Below are 16722 nucleotides of genomic sequence, written 5' to 3'. Positions count from 1 at the left end.
ACAGGAAATGTCAGAGAAGGTCAAGTGGTACTAACAAAGAAGATGAAGAGTGTCAAAAGTGACTCCTACTACCATCCAGCCAACTAGGCTAAATGGGGACAAGATAAACAGTGCTTACCAGCATTCCTATTCTTGGAGAAAGTTCCTATAGATCCCTTACCTCCAGCACATGCCCTAAAATCAGTCAATAAATCTTCATGTATAACCTAGGTGCTATTCCAACTGCCATCTCTATGCTGGGTCTTGAACCATGTAATACAATTTGCTGGCCCTCTAAGAGCAGAGTCTCAGTTTCCTATAGCCTTCTGGCTCTTCTGGAGTTAAGGTTCACTAATTTTCAAAGGCAAACACTGTGGGAGCTCATCTTCCTGTTGCAGATTCTCAGGGTTGGGGGTGCCTGATATGGGGCTTAATCCCATCACTTCTCAAGGAAGACATTCTATGTCTGTGATATGGCCTCAACTTGTAGGTCACTGTGCCAGGGATTTGGTTCCTGACTGTGTTTCCACCCCTCCTCCAAACACAACATGGCTTCTCTTTATTCTATAGCTGTGGAAAAGCTATTCTGCTAGTGTTCAGGTCCTTTTCAGAGTGAGTTACGTTATATAAACTCAAGATCCTCCTACTCCACTATCCTCCTCCTTTTTTATTATAAAATATTTTTAAAACTGAGGTATGACATATGAAAATTAGCATTTTATATGGTGCACTCAGAGCCTGAAAAAAACCTATGATTTGCATAATGCAAATTTATTTTGAAGATCTACATGCAAGCTTGGTCTCTCAGATGCCTTCCCCATCTAATCCTTTAATGACCCAAATGTAAAGTCCTTTACTGCACACATAGACCAGACAACTTTCAATATGAAAACAAGCATGGCATCATTCTTCATCCCCTTCATAAATAAAAAGGACATTCAAAGAATATTAGCATCTTAGAAGTTTGTTTAGTTTTTTTTGTTTTGTTTTTGGATTTTTTTTTTTTCAAATCAAAATGGAGAAATTACAGAAATATCTTAAACCCTTTGCTGAAGTAGAAGATACACTCAGAAAAGTATATAAATAATGAGTATACAGGTTAATAAATTTTCTTAAATGGAACTCATCCCAATAACCAGCATCAGGATTAAGCAAAGACAGAACAGAACATTGCCAGCAGCCAAATGCTTCCTTTATATACTCTTTCCAGTCATTACCCCATACAGATAATCACCATCCTGACTTCTATCACCTTCTGATGAGTTTGAACTTTATATAAATAGAATCACACAGTGTATATATTCTTTTGAGACTAACTTTTCATGCTCTACATACATTTGTGAGATTTATTCTGTTGCATGAAGCAGTAGTTTGTTCTTTGTCAATGCTGTAGAGAATTCCATTGTGTAAGCAAACCATTCTATCCATTCTACTGCTGATGAACATTTGGGCAGTTTCTGATTTTTAGCTGTTTCAAAGGGTGCTATTATGAACATTTTTGTACAGGTTTTTTGGTGAGCCTATTTATGCATTCTATTGGCACGTAAATAAGTGTGGAACTGCTGAGTCATGGAGCATTGTTCGACTCTACTAGATATTGTCAAATAGTGCTCCAAAGTAGTTATATAAATTTATACTTCCATCAGCAGTATAAAAATTCCTTTTGTTTTAGATTCTTGTCAACATTTGGCATTTTCTATTTTTCTCATTTTAGACATTCTGAGGGGTATATAATTCCATTTTGGTTTAAATTTGCATTTCCCTGATAATAATAAAACCAAGTACCTTTCCATATACTGAAATGGCTATCTGGATTGCTTCTTTTTGTAAATTAGGCATTCAAGTCTTACCTTTCTCTCACTGATGTGTAGGAGTTTGTTATATAGAATAACTGGATAATAAAATTTTTAAATTTCTCATTTCAAACAAAACAAATGAATAAACAAATGAAAAGCAGAATCATATCTATAAATCCAGGGGACAAACGGATGGTTACCAGAGCAGAGGGGAGAAGGGAGTATGGGCAAAATGGGTGAATGAAGGGGAGTGGGAGATGCAGGCTTCCAGTTAGTGAATGAATAAGTCTCACAGAAGAAATAAAAGGCACAGGATAGGAAATAGAGTCAATGATACTGTAATAGCTTGTGTGGTGAGAGAAGATAGTTACACTTGTGGGGAGCATAGTATAATACATAGAGAAGTTGAATCACTATGTTGTATACCTGAATCTAATGTAATATTGTATGTCAACTCTTCTCAAAAAAATGAAATGAAATAAAAACTTCTCTTTTCACACTGTCAGAGGAAAACATAAGCAACATCTGGATTAAATCTGAAGAGTCTTAATACAGTTTCTATTCTCCTGTAACATGGGTTTGACAGGGGAAAAGTGAAATAAAAAGTCTGTCTTTAAATATTTAATTCAAGAACTAAGCAAAATGAAAATGGATTTATAATTTCTGACACTGGGAGAAACCTAGTGGGAAACTGTCATAAATTACTACCCTTTGTAGCACTAAAATAGTCATATCCTTGAAGCTCACTATTTCTTGTTAATTAAAATTTCATTGTCAAATACATTTTGCAGTTTGCTCACAAGAATATATGTTTCTGGGGGAGAAAAACAACAATTGGTAAATAATTGGCTGGATTTTCCTTTTAAAAGACCAGACAAAAAAAAAAAAAAAGACCAGACAAAGCCAGGGTTCTGGTTTTAAATATCCTTCCATTTAGAAACAAAACAAGGGTGCCTGGGTGGCTCACTCATTAAGCTTCCAACTCTTGATTTCAGCTCAGGTCATGATCTCAAGATTGTGGAGTTTGCTTAGGATTCTCTCCCTCTGGCCCTCCCCCTGCTTGTACTCTCTCTTTAAAATAAATAAAATCTTTAAAAAAATAAAAGCAAAACAAACACCCAGCTCTCCCTTTGCTCCCCCAAAAACAACCCTGAAATAAAGTGGTGTCATCGGGGGTTGACCTACACAATTTTACTGAGGCACAAAGGACAAACAAATTTAGTTCCACTAGACTGCTGCCTTTGTCATTACAATAAATTCCTTCTGCATAATACCTTTTGGGTTTGTATAAGCTAAAAATGTTTCTAAGGGAGGCTGGTTTTCATTCTTATAATGACAGCAGTAATTCCTAGGATTTTTTTCTTTACATCATGTTTTTGGTTTTCTTAATAAAAATGGTTGACACCAGACACCAGGTCCAATTGAAAAAAATAAACTACTTTTTTGAAAATTTACCTTTAAAGGTTGACCATCAATCAAATATAAATACTGAGTGCTGGGACGCCTGGGTGGCTCAACAGATGAGCATCTGCCTTCAGCTCAGGGAGTGATCCCAGGATCTGGGATCGAGTCCCACATCGGGCTCCCTGTGAGGAACCTGCTTTTCCCTCTGCCTATGTCTCTGCCTCTCTCTCTCTCTCTCTCTCTCTCTCTCATGAATAAATAAATAAATCTTAAAAAAACAAAAACAAAAAACAAACTGAGTGCTGCATTTGTATGGGAAGGAAATGACTAAAAATAAAATTACCATAAACATATTCCAAAATTTAAGCAATAGTGGCAATGTAAATATTTACAATTAAAATGATAGCACTGGTAAAATAGAGTGACATTTATTGTTTCAGGAAACCACTGTGCTTTTTCACTGAACTTTGTTCAAGTGGAGGCAAAATCCTTCAAGGAAAATCTCATGGTGTATATAAGCAAATTCTATAGAATATAAAATAAAGATTTTTAATCCACTAAAAACCTTCTTAAATTTCAACCATGTAATGGAGACTCACAAAAATCAGACCAAATACTATGTGATGTCATTACTTTAACCACATAAATGGAAATTAATCTATTACCTTTTCTTTGAATGATTATTTCTCAGACTTTGAGAAAATGCTAGTAAGATATACTATATAACCATGCTGAGCCAACTCTTACAAATAGGCTCTTTACAACAAGCTCTTGGTACACAAAATATGATTATCATTCCCTGTAAGAGACTTATCACACCTTGTCCTCTTCTTTGAATGGACAAACCCATTTCTTTCTATACAGTCACACAGGCTAGATTTTTTTGCGGCTCTTCTTACACTCACTTTGACACATCATTCTTTTTCTTAAAAAATAAAAAAGGGAAATAAAATATTTTATATGCTACGTGTTTCTGGCAAAAGGAGGTACTGAAGTGAGACTCAAACATCTTTCTTTCTCCTATCTGACTCAACAGGTAAGAAATCAAATCAGGTATACACTGTCCATTTGAAGTATAATTTAACAAAAAAGTTATGAACCAGAATATTAAAAGAGTGGAAGAATATCCAGTTTCTCTAGTCTTCATATTAACTAAAGTTACTATCTATGAATAGTTAACTATGCAACAGTACTGTTAAAAAATTTTCAAACATACTCCACAGTCTTAGAATTAGATGCAAGACTTCAGAGTTAGCAACTCGTCCAACAGGTTAGCTGTCCTATGTGACACCTGATCCTGAATGACACTTACTTGATCCTGGCAGCTTAAGTTGCTTACTTTAGAAAACCTGACATAAGAGCAAGAAAAAAAAAAAGAAGAAAGAAAAAAGAAAAGAAAAGAAAAGAAAAGAAAAGAAAAGAAAAGAAAAGAAAAGAAAAGAAAAGAGCAAGAAGACCAGGTAGCTTTTTCTTCCTCAAATAATAGGACTGCACTAACTTAAAAGAACTTTTCAAGTTGCTGCTTCAGTAATTCACTTACTCCTAAAATACAGTAAACCTGAGAATGACAAAAATATGGAGTCTCTACAGAGTCAGATTATTGATAACTCCTCACTGGCTCCCTCTCTGGTTTTTAACTTCATAGTACTCCTAATTCAACTGAATGGTAAAGTCTGAGTAGGGGCAAGGAGGACACCAGAAGATAAAGACCATCCGAATTTTAATGACTGATTCAGTAAATCTCTCCTACTTGTCAAGTACATACAAAGAAGGTATTCTCACTGGCAATGCTTAAGGCTTCTAAACACAAGCTGAGATCATACCCATAATTAAATGTGGAATCTGGTAGACTGAATCCCAATCAGCACTTAAAAAGAGAGAGAGAGAGAGAGAGAGAAGAAAGAAAGAAAGAAAGAAAGAAAGAAAGAAAGAAAGAAAGAAAGAAAGAAAGAAAGAAAGAAAGGAAGGAAGGAAGGAAGAGAGAGACAGCGATAAGGAGTCATATTGCTAAGTCATGACTCATGTTTTTTGAATCGTTGTTCATGAGTAAACAACAGAACACAATCATTTTTTCCCCTTCTCTGTGCTAAGAACTAGATATTTTAAGGAAGTTTATGCAACTCAAGTATAAGAATCTGGTGAACTTTATTTCACAATAATCACCTGCTCCTTTACTAAAACTGATTTACTGGAAATTAAGAACAAGAACCGCCACAAACAACCACTAGAGAGCATGAAAGAACAGAAGAGAACAGAAGGAACAAAGGCAGACTGTAACACTTTTTCTCTCTAGAGGCCAGTGAAGGTCAAGAATGAAGCAGAAGGGGGAAATACATCCGTCTTATGTACATAAAAAGATTCCCAGAGTTTTGAGTGAATAATCAGGTAACTTTTACAAGTAAGGAATTAATTTGACAACTCAGAGCATTTTAGATGTCTAGCTTCAAGTTCTTGCTCTTGGTCTGTTTTTTGTCTTCACTTTTGTTTGAAAAGATGTTATTCTTACGGTTTTAACTGGGATACAAAACATAAAATTATATTCAAGAAACTGCAGTGAGAAAGCAGAAGTAGCAATTCCTGCGAAAGAGATAAGTTTTAATCAACTATAGCCAACCTTTTGTTAGACAAATATCATAGCTATATTGCAGAGCTCTGTACTTTCTTTGAAATTTTAGTATAAAAACTGTATTTCTATATAGAGAGAAATGTATATATATATTTCATGAAAAGACATTTGAAAGAAATTAATATCAATGAAAAACCAGGAAGAGAGAAAAGGGGTCTGGCTCCAGAAAACACTGGTCAAAGAAGAATGATTTCATTCCCATAGGGGAGTTTTTATATCACTCATTTCACTCAACCCCTTCTATTCCCATTTAAATATTGTCTTTAGTCACAAAATTGCTTATTATTGCTTTTCTCTAACACAGAAAGTATAAACCTGTATAATCTTATAACTGTATTCAGGAGAAGAAAAGGAGTGTTTCCTTCTAATATTTTCTCTAAGGTACGGTAATGAGTTTTATAAAGGTTAGTTTGGTTAATAAAATAGCTTCTTTTAAGTTAGTTTAGTAAAATACCAGCACTAGATTAATGACCTCTGGCTGTTTCTGATATAGAGAAATATACTCAGGCCAAATGCCCATCCTAATAATTACCCATTTATCCATCCATCCATCCATCCATCCATCTATCAATCAATCATACACACATAACATAATGTGTGCACACACACATATGGCAGTCCCTTCACACATTCCATGAAGGATAAAAGACAAGAGAAAAACCCAAGCCATGTGTAATACACATGAACACTGTTAATTGGATAGAGCATTATGCCCTCATTCTCACAGTCATCAAGTCCTCTTGTAAACAGTGTGCTTAAATAATGGATTCTGCACTAAGACAAACAGTCTCTTGTTTCCTACTGGGTGGAGAATGCACTTTGTAATTTGGTTTCTGATAGCCAAGAGCAGTAATGAAACTATTCCTTACAACTTACTGCTCATCCCACACAGACTTGTAAATCAGCACACAGGCCCAGTTGAAAACTGGAATGAGCAGGTCAAGCTTTAACACAAAAGGGCCACATCCCTTCACTGTGCTTATAAGCCACATCGAGCTAACTTGTTCCCAGGAGCTGTAAAGAGCCATGACAGATCCTTTTGACAGCGGCTATCTCTACTATTTAGCTCACTAGAATAGTGTGGCCTCTCTCAACCCCACAATGGTCTGCACAAAAACGAAAAGGGCAGCAACCTTTTTTAGAGACTAAATGAAAATGTATGAAGACAGATGTCCACTGTCTGTGGTGGCTCTTGAGCTCTTCCAGTTAAGTTCTCCTCTAACACATAATTCATGAGAAGGAGTAACAGAGGACCCTTACAAATGTAGAGAAAAAAGAGCTGGAGCTTGGATAAGTAAGCAAGTGGTCCAAATGGTTGGATAATTTAAAAACGTTATCTCATATAAATAAAAAATAAACATAGAGAAAGCAGTGAATACAGAACAATTTTTTGCTTCCCATAAATAGATACAAGTAATGAAATTAGATACAAGATTTACTGAAAGTATATAGAAAATTGCTAAGTCCTAAAATCTTTAGGAGAAATTAAAATCAATTTAAAAGAATTTTAATTTCATATACAAATACTCAGAATATGCCACAGCTATGTAATTGTTTATATAAAAGTAGCAAGCTATAGCCATTCTCCTTAATTGAACACCATTTTTTTCTTCTGATACTTTGTTATATATTTTCGGTTTTGATTGAGAATGTAGTATTAATACTGATTTGATGATATCCAGCCCTCAGTATCTCCTTCCCATAAGATTTTAATCTAGGTTTATAATGCATTTGATCTATTTATGCAATAATTCATGGTATTTGAGGCCAACAGATATAGTATAGATAAAATATAAAGCCTGAATATAACTGGTACCATGAAAACAACAGTAAACTGAAAATCAGGAGATCTAGATTTTCATTTCAATTCTGTTTCTGTGTGATCTAGTCCTCAATGTTCTCATTGAAAATGGAGAGACTCAGGCACTTAGGTGGCTCAAAGGTTGATCATCTGCTTTGGCTCAGGTCATGATCCTGGGGTCCTGGGATTGAGTTCCACATCGAGCTCCCCACAGGGAGCCTGCTTCTCTCTCTGCCTATATCTCTGTCTCTCTCTGTATCTCATGAATAAATAAATAAAATCTTAAAAAAAAAAAAGAAAGAAAATGGGAGAGACTGGCTTATAAATGATCCCTAAAATATCTTTCAGATGCAATTTTCAATGAGCTAATTGGTTAAAGTCTCTAAGCTGTCATCTGTTGGCAAAGGTTATTAAAAGTCTACCTCAGGCAGAAAGAACAAGCAAAGTTCTCATCCAAATGCTCTACTGTTGTGTACAGATCCAACCTGTTGAACTTTCTGAATGACATGGATTTATTTATGTGTTTCTGAGACTCAAGCAAGGCTATTAAATTCTTATTGATGGTCAATATATTTTGTCTCCCTCAAAGAGAAATGAGCAACATCCATTCCCGGTCATCTTAATATTTCATAAAGAATTTTGGAATTCTTATCTTCAGAATAAGAATCTACTTCAAATTATTAAAAGAACAAGTAAATGCTGCATTGTTAATATTTTGCTATGATTGCTTCCCTTTTAATTTATCTGAGTTTCTCAAATGGCTCTTCTTGTGCTGGGTTTTGTACTGGAATGCCGATAGCCTCCACACAATATTCCTGTGAACTGACAGGAATGAAAACCAACCTACTTCTTTAAAGCCAATAATCACAAAGGTTAGCAGTCATTGCATTTGTATAATAAAAATAAACTGCCACATTCCCTTTAAATATGTACAAGCTTAAATTCAGACTCAGGCAGATTCAAGGATCGCTTACCTGGGGTCTGCATTCTGCGAAGTTTCTGGGTGTTGCTAACATGATCCTTCCGGCATGCCAGTCAGAAACTCAAAACACTTGTATACCGTCCTCGCCCATGCTTGCTCTGGCTGGCGCTCTGCTCTCTTTTTGCTCTCGCTCTGTGCCTCAGACAGTTTGGAATGCAGAAAAGCCAGAGCCAACGCCAGTCAAACTCAAGCCTTTTTTTTCTTTTTCCCAGTTCTTTTGCTACAGAGCACTCAACAATAGCCACCCTTCCTTACTCACTGCACGTTTTTTGCATAGCACTGGGTGCAGGCAATCTACTTCAGGAGAAGCAATGGATTTACAAAGCTAGAAAATTCATTTTTTTCTGTCCCAAGAGGAAGTAGGAGGGATGCATGCATCTCCGCATTTTAAGAAGGGACTTTTTTTTTTAAAGTGGTCTGTTTTAAAATCTGTCATATTTTAGGGAAATGAAAAATACACATTTCAGAGATTCTTATTTTGAATATTATGCTGAATTAAAACAAACTTTTCAAAGTACAAAAAGTAGGTAAATATCTTACAACTAATGTGGTGTATATAGAAGTATATATCTGCTAATACACATATTAATATATTAATAAATTCACTCTATAAATTACTTTCTTACAGCAGAAATATTTCAAATTTGGAAAAGGAAAATTGTATATCCCTAAAATCCTTCATTCAGCTCTTAAGCTAGAACTTCATTTTAAAAATAAAGAAAAATTTAATTTTATAAACTGAGTGGCTCTTGACTCATTAAGTCAACTACATGTGATGAAATTATAGATAACATCATTGTTCTTAGCTATCATTTCAACTTGTTTTAAAACCAAACATATTTCTAAGGGTTTTTTTCTCCCTATGTTCCAAAAATGGAAGATAGGTCAATGATGTAATCTTCATTATTGGTATGATGACCTAACACATTATGCAGCTGCTCAGTTGCTGAGGTTAGCAGGTCACAAATGATCAATTAAAAAATTCACAGTTTGAATCCTTGAGCAGATCCCACCTGCCACTGCAGACAGAGGGAACAGGACAGACATGAAAAGAACACAGTATCAATATTATCTACCACTTATCAAACAGCTCAAGGAAAGACATACGCTCCATCTAACTATATGTCTGTATATATTCTATATGTGATACATCTCTTACACTATTTAGATACACATATATACACACAGGTATGCATACATACATATGTGTTTGTGAATATATGTATATTATTTTTCCTTCCTACCTCCCCACCCAAGTCTCAAAGATTTAAATTTAAAGTTTCCTTTAACACCATCTAATTTGGTTTTGGTTATTTAGTCTCATCTTCCTCGAAAAATCATTTACGTTCTAACATTATTGCATTTTCTTCTGCCTTTACTTCTGGTTTCCTATTTCTACTTCAAACCCTAGTGCTACGCAGGTAAGAAGCACAGAGAGAGAAAGGCATAAACAAAAGTTATACAGAAAGGAACAAACTATGAGTCTGACTAGGAGGACTTTCAGACCACAGATCCCACCTTGCCCTATATGAAACAACACACCAACAACACCTACGCTCTTCCTCCAGGGGTAATACAGCTTTATCAAGTATATCATTTATAATCCCTTAAAATTGTGCAAAGCACACTGAGATTATTTTTCCTTGTTATGAATAATTTTAAGAAATAGATCATGATTTCCATAATTCTACCCAAGAGTTAGAACTAAGGACAAGTTAGTCTAGTTACAGGGAAGAGAGATTTCAGGTCAAGAAAGGTAAGTCAGGGATCCCTGGGTGGCGCAGCGGTTTGGTGCCTGCCTTTGGCCCAGGGCGCGATCCTGGAGACCCAGGATCGAATCCCACGTCGGGCTCCCAGTGCATGGAGCCTGCTTCTCCCTCTGCCTATGTCTCTGCCTCTCTCTCTCTGTGACTATCATAAATAATAAATAAAAATTAAAAAAAAAAAAAAGAAAGGTAAGTCAGAGATCCTGGAAACAGCTTTCTGCAAGGGCTCCCTGCTATAAGAGACAGTGACTCTCTAACTCTTCCCACACAGGTGAATATCCATTTGCTGAATATACTGTAGGGCTGTAGTTCTCAAACTATGCTACTGAACAATGCTAAAGTTCTGATGAGAAAACAAGGTAACAGCAACCTTTTCCCAAATGACAGAAAAGGCTCACATATACAATTTTCTCAAGTGTGAGTTTTTCTTCTTAAATATATTCTAAAATGTTAGAATCTATTACTGTTAACTAACATTAAAGAAGCCTAGAATAGTTCCAAATTCAGATCATAATGACATTGTCAGATATATGCAGGTTAATTATAACAATGGTTTATTATGTTCTGCAAAAAGCACTTTTACTACCTGGAGTTCTAATACCTGCTTAAATCTGAGAACCACTGTTGAACCAGAAACAACTTTTCTTAAACCCATATGTTATTTCATTATTCAACACACCTCAAAGAGGCCTACACACCATACTTTATTCATTTTTACACTAAATCTTTTTTGCAATCTTTTCTGCGCTATTTTTAACTCCTTGTCTTATGCCTTGGTATTGCTGCTTCTGTCTGAAGTCCCCTGGTCCTCTCTTATTTATCCTGCAAAACCCAGACTTAAAATTATTTTATTTCCTACCCAAAGTTGATTACATTCTCCTCTGCATTTTTTTTTTAATACCCTGTACTAATTTTTCTCTTCAGAGCCCTCACCATTACCTAACATTCTATTAGGTGCTGATGTTTAATGCCCTTTTTCCCATCAGAATGTGAAGGAGATGAAGGGACAGTGGGGAAACACGGGCGGGGGTGGGGGGGGAGGCTCTGTCTTATTTTCAGCTTGTCCACACACTCAGAACGATGTCTGGCAGTAGCAGGTACTTAATAAATGATGGACAAAAATGGATAGATGGATAAAAAATATATTTCACTTATCAAACCTTTCATGAGTATCTAGAGTCAAGAGTACTTTGGAATATCTTGAGGACAGGGATCACAGCACACCTGTTTTCTGATGCCAGAGCCTAGCCCTGTATATGTCATGTGGTGAAACAAGAACATAAAGGAATAAGTCTCAGGCTTGTATGGTTTCAAACAGCTAACTGAAGGCTAAAGAATTATATAACAAGGGAAGGCAGTCATTTCATTATTTACCCATTTAGGACCTACTTGGACCAGGTGGAATCCTGATATGTGAAAGTTGATTCTGGGGCGTCATTTTTCCCTTCTATGAACCCACAGCTGCGTGTTGTGCTACTAGGGAAGGGAAACACAGCTTCTATGGCAAAGACTGAAGAGACTGATAAAATCTTAATCTACAACACTAGGGAGTTCTCCAAGAAGCTAGAGAAGCATGAGTAAATGTTTCATCCTTTAGCCATCCACTCAGTTTAGACAGTGGCTAAAATTCATGTCCACGAAGAAGCTCTGAACTGGTATCAACTCTCAGAACTAGAATACTCAACTCAGTATCCAGCATGTTCATTATGAATATGTCAGGTCACTTAAACCATTTTATTTCTGCAAATAATCACTATGTTGTGATTATTTAGTTTCAAATTCCTTGTCTGTAGAGAGTTGGGTAGGGTTGTCTTGACTAATCCATCTTATGTAGCCATGATCCAACATCATATTTAATAAATAGTGTATTAAGTTGAACTACATGAAAATGCCATTTTTGTTGGCCAATAATGGTCAAATATCAGCAATGATTAAATGAATATTTAAAAAGATGCAAAGACTGAATGAAGGGTGAGACTAGGTAATTTTCAAGATCTTTTCCAGTTCTGGAATTCCATGATATTATAATTCAAACATAAATGAGAGAATCATTCATTTTCAATGCTTGGTCACCTTGACAGACTATGGTCCTCCTGTTACACACTAACATAGCACTCTGTTCTTGTCCTTTTTGAAACTTAACACAACTACAATTTAGTTATTCATGTACTGGATGTCTATCTGCTCCTCATCCTGGTGCATAAAAACTCCATGGTGGGAGGGACTATACCTGCTTTGTTCACTGATGTATCAGTGCAGAGTATAGGATCTGCCACAGAATAAGTACTTAATAAATATTTGTTGAATAAACAAATAAGTGGACTCTTGAAGGTTATATGTATGTGAATTTCCAAATTCAGTATCAACAATTTTTTTTCTAAAAAGGCTAGGATAATATTTTTCCAGTTATGAATCAACTAAGTAGTACACTTTATGAAATTTTTAAAAAGATTTTTATTTATTTATTTATGAGAGATACACAGAGAGAGAAGCAGAGACACAGGCAGAGGGAGAAGCAGGTTCTGTGCAGGGACCCTGATGCAAGACTTGATCCTGGGACCCCAGGACCACACCCTGAGCCAAAGGCAGATAGATGCTCAACAGGTGAGCTACCCAGGCATCCCCACTTCATGACTTTTAATGGATAGAGACAGCATATGTTCCCCCTACCCTTTACAAAAGTAATTATGAAATTCTGACTTTTGTACAGGTATAGAAGTCAATGTGACAACCATTTAGACATCCTAACTGCACAATTTTCCACAAATGCCTAATTTTCTGAAAATCAAAGAACACAAAAAATAAGCTAACTGCATATAATTAAAAATGACTTGCACATCAGTTTTATTCCTTGCCAAAAATAAATTTAAAAAAAACAAAAACACTCTTAATACCTACTTCTCCTCTTTCAAGCACAAACACATTTCAGCAGCAGACAAGCTGAGGTATACACCAGGCTGTCTGTGTGCTTCTTCTTTTGAACAGCAGGTGATCAGAAACAGCTGCTTCTAACCATAAACACAATTTCTATTAAGGTCTCCCCATAAACCAGAGTGGCATTCTGATACTGTGGTCTTCCCACATTCTTTTCAGAGTTCATATTAGAAAAAGACATCATTGTCTATAATTGGAATAACAAACACTAAAGTCACCCACTTTTTCAGAAATGCTTCTGAAATTCTAATTTTTATTTAAGTTTATTTATATATGATGGGACCAAAATGAGCACACATACATACACACTTTTCTTTTGATAAAAAAGTATTATAAAGACTTGAAGGGGATCCCTGGGTGGCTCAGCAGTTTGGCACCTGCCTTCAGCCAAGGGCATGATCCTGGAGTCCCAGGATCAAGCCCCACATCAGGCTCCCTGCATGGAACCTGCTTCTCCCTCTGCCTGTGTCTCTGCCTGCCTCTCTCTCTCTGCCCCCCCCCCCCCCCGTCTCTCATAAATAAACAAATAAAATCTTAAAAAGAAAAAAAAAAAAAAGACCTGAAGATCTGTTAGTTGTAGGGTCTAGCAAAGTACTTCTAAGTGTTTAGAAAACGCGCATTCCAAGAAGTGACAATTATGCTAGCCATTGTAATATTTCCCAAACTTCTGGCTAAGCAGTAGAGCTTTACCTTGCTTTTCCAGCTACGACAATTTAGTACACTGCATTTCCTTGTCTGAAATGGCAACTAGCATAATAGGGAGTGAGCAAAATCAAAGATCAGTCAACTTCTTAATACTGAGGTGATCATATGAATAGGACCATATTTCAAAGAAAAATAAGCTAAAACTTAAGTGGAAAAATACAAACAAATCTTTTTCTAATTCTCTTTCATCATGTGAGTAAGAATATGCTACAAGCACAAAAGCAATACTTCTATTTCTATGCAAAAAATTCATTAAGAAACAACAAAAAGCAACTGAAAGCATTTGGGGATAGAATAGGATATTAATGGATAATATCTCTGAATGTGCTCAGAGAGCCAAAGACAAGCCTGTGATATTGTCTCTCCTCATTTAAAAAGCAAGCATAGATTGTACTTTAATAAAGCCTTCAAAAAGTTATTTTCTTTAGTGGCTTCAAAATATATACACAATTATCTGTGAGGCTTGTTGATTTCCTATGAAGCTAATCCACTGACATGTCAATATGAATTAAAGCACTACCTTTCTCATATACTGCATTATCTTGTTTCTATAAAAAAGTCATTATGCATTTGTTTTTGGTCTTAAAGAAAATTCACAACTGTGGGCTACCGTTTCCATAAAATCCACTTGGAAAAAGCATAGATGTTATGGTACAGTCATCTTTAGCATACCACTAACACAACAACTTATACACACACTACACAATTCAAAATACTACTGCATACCAGGTTCATTCAATTTCACTCAATTTCCATTATTCCCTTAACTAACTAAACCAAGTTAAAAATCTAGTAGAACACTAAGAGATAAGTCATGAAGTATCAAAAAAAGAAAAGGAAAAAATTAGAAAATTCTAACATCAGTTTCCTAGGAAGAAGAGTTCTAAAGAAGACAACCTAAAAAGTAAATGCTGTTTTGTCCATGTTACATATGAGCAAATGGAGACACAGATAGGTCTGAGTGAGTAACATGCCCAAGGTCACAAAGTGGTAGAGCCAGAATCCATACTTCAGTTAGCTCTGAAGTGCCTTCTCTTAACCACAATGGTATACTAAACTAAACTATTTCTCCAAATTTATCTTAAGTGGCATTTGGGCTTATTATTTTCCTTCTTCCAGCTTTCTGTATTTTTCTAAATTTTCTATAATATTATTAATTTTATAAAAGAGTTTGTATATTGCTCTGGATTAGGTTTATCATCAGCTATGACTCTTTTCTTCAGTGTGTATAAATCCAGATATCATGAAACATATGTCTATTAGAACAATATACTGAATTTCATTCCACTTGTGCTTTTTCATTTATTTCAGCAATTGGACACAGCTCTATTACTTGCAACCTGAGACGAGCTCCTGACTTGAGAATGATAATTTCAAGCGATAATGTGTGAATGTTTTCTGAACATCTGGGTCCTAGGATATGGGAGATAGAAGACAGAAGAGAATAGTGAGGAAAGGAGGAGATACTCTCAGTCACTTGGTCCCAGATTGTGTGTTCTCAGGAAAAATCCAATCAATCTTAAAATCCAATTCAAGAGAATAAGGGACCACTTTTCTCAGTTCTATGGCTATTCTTTTTCTCTTGTGTACATATATATACATACAGACACACATATATATAAATATATATATACATATATATACACATATACACACACACATATATGTATAAGTTCTATACTATAAGAAATGAATTAAATATTCTTCCAGAAAAGGCATAATCAAATAGTATAAAAGGTGCTAGAATTATAGCATGAAACATGTAATCAATTCCTGACCAATTCCAAAACAGTGATCCTACAAAAAAAATCCACAGTGCAGTTCAGCAACACAAACACCACATGCAAAGATTTACCATTTGCTTTGAAACAAGCCAATTTTTTCTATCACAAGGGATAACATATTTTCTCTTGGCAATAAAATAGGATATCTAAATTTATTACTGTTGAAGCTAAAGACAAAAAAATTTCACTACCAATAAAAAATTTGAAAATCCTCTGAGAGATTTGTTTCAGTGACAGTAGCAATGAATTCCAATAAAAACAAAGAACTTAGTTTTCAGCATATTCAAGAGTTATGATTATATGGCCATACCATTCTTTAACCTACTTTCAATAGTGGTTACTATTAACAGATAAATCTGCCCCAGGATACAGTAAATTTAGAGAGCAAATGGCTTTGGTTTTTGAACTGATTTAAAATGAAATAATGTATTTAACACGCTGGTCTTCAAATTTCATATTGTCACGCTACAACAATAAGTGAAAAAATAGCTATGTTTTAGGGAAGCCTAATATTTGAGCGATAGTTTATGAGTGACAGAAAATGAAAGATAAAAAAGAGATTAATGAATTGGCTAAGGAAAGAATCATTGGTGACTAAAGGCAGAATCACATTCTCTATTACACCTCTCAGGAGGCCATCCAGAGAAATAAGAACAGGGATATCTACGCATGGGAATTGGAGATATCACGTCAGGAAATAAATACAATGGTTTCCATGTAATTGGCAAGAGAAATCAGGCCACAACACTGATTTTAAAAATATGGTATTATCCTTATAGAAGTTCTAGGCTTGAATTTACAAAATGTGATTAGTATAGACCACCCTTTATTCTGTAACATCAGTTGTTGCATAATTATCCTCTATAAACCTTCAAAATCTCTTACTTTTATGATACACATTTTAAATCCTACATTATACCCAGACATGTAAACATGAAATTTAAA

General features: G+C 35.3%; 1 protein-coding gene across 12 annotated transcripts in view; it reads right to left on the bottom strand.

Annotated features, from left to right (window-relative positions):
* The window catches only part of RASAL2 (RAS protein activator like 2), a 347106-nt gene that overhangs the window by 133135 nt on the left and 197249 nt on the right, over positions 1–16722 (bottom strand). The window contains exon 1 of one of the 12 annotated variants that reach the window (XM_077901820.1): positions 8581–8708. The exons of the other annotated variants lie outside the window; for them this stretch is intronic. Coding sequence (XP_077757946.1) covers positions 8581–8593 — 13 coding nt within the window. The 5' untranslated portion in view covers positions 8594–8708. Of the gene's footprint in view, positions 1–8580; positions 8709–16722 lie in introns of those variants that run through there. 12 annotated transcript variants of the gene reach the window in all.

This window comes from Canis aureus, chromosome 6, assembly GCF_053574225.1.
Source record: "Canis aureus isolate CA01 chromosome 6, VMU_Caureus_v.1.0, whole genome shotgun sequence".
NCBI lineage: Eukaryota > Metazoa > Chordata > Mammalia > Carnivora > Canidae > Canis > Canis aureus.
Note: the sequence above shows the minus strand (reverse complement) of the source record. Positions and strands in the feature narration are given on the sequence as shown.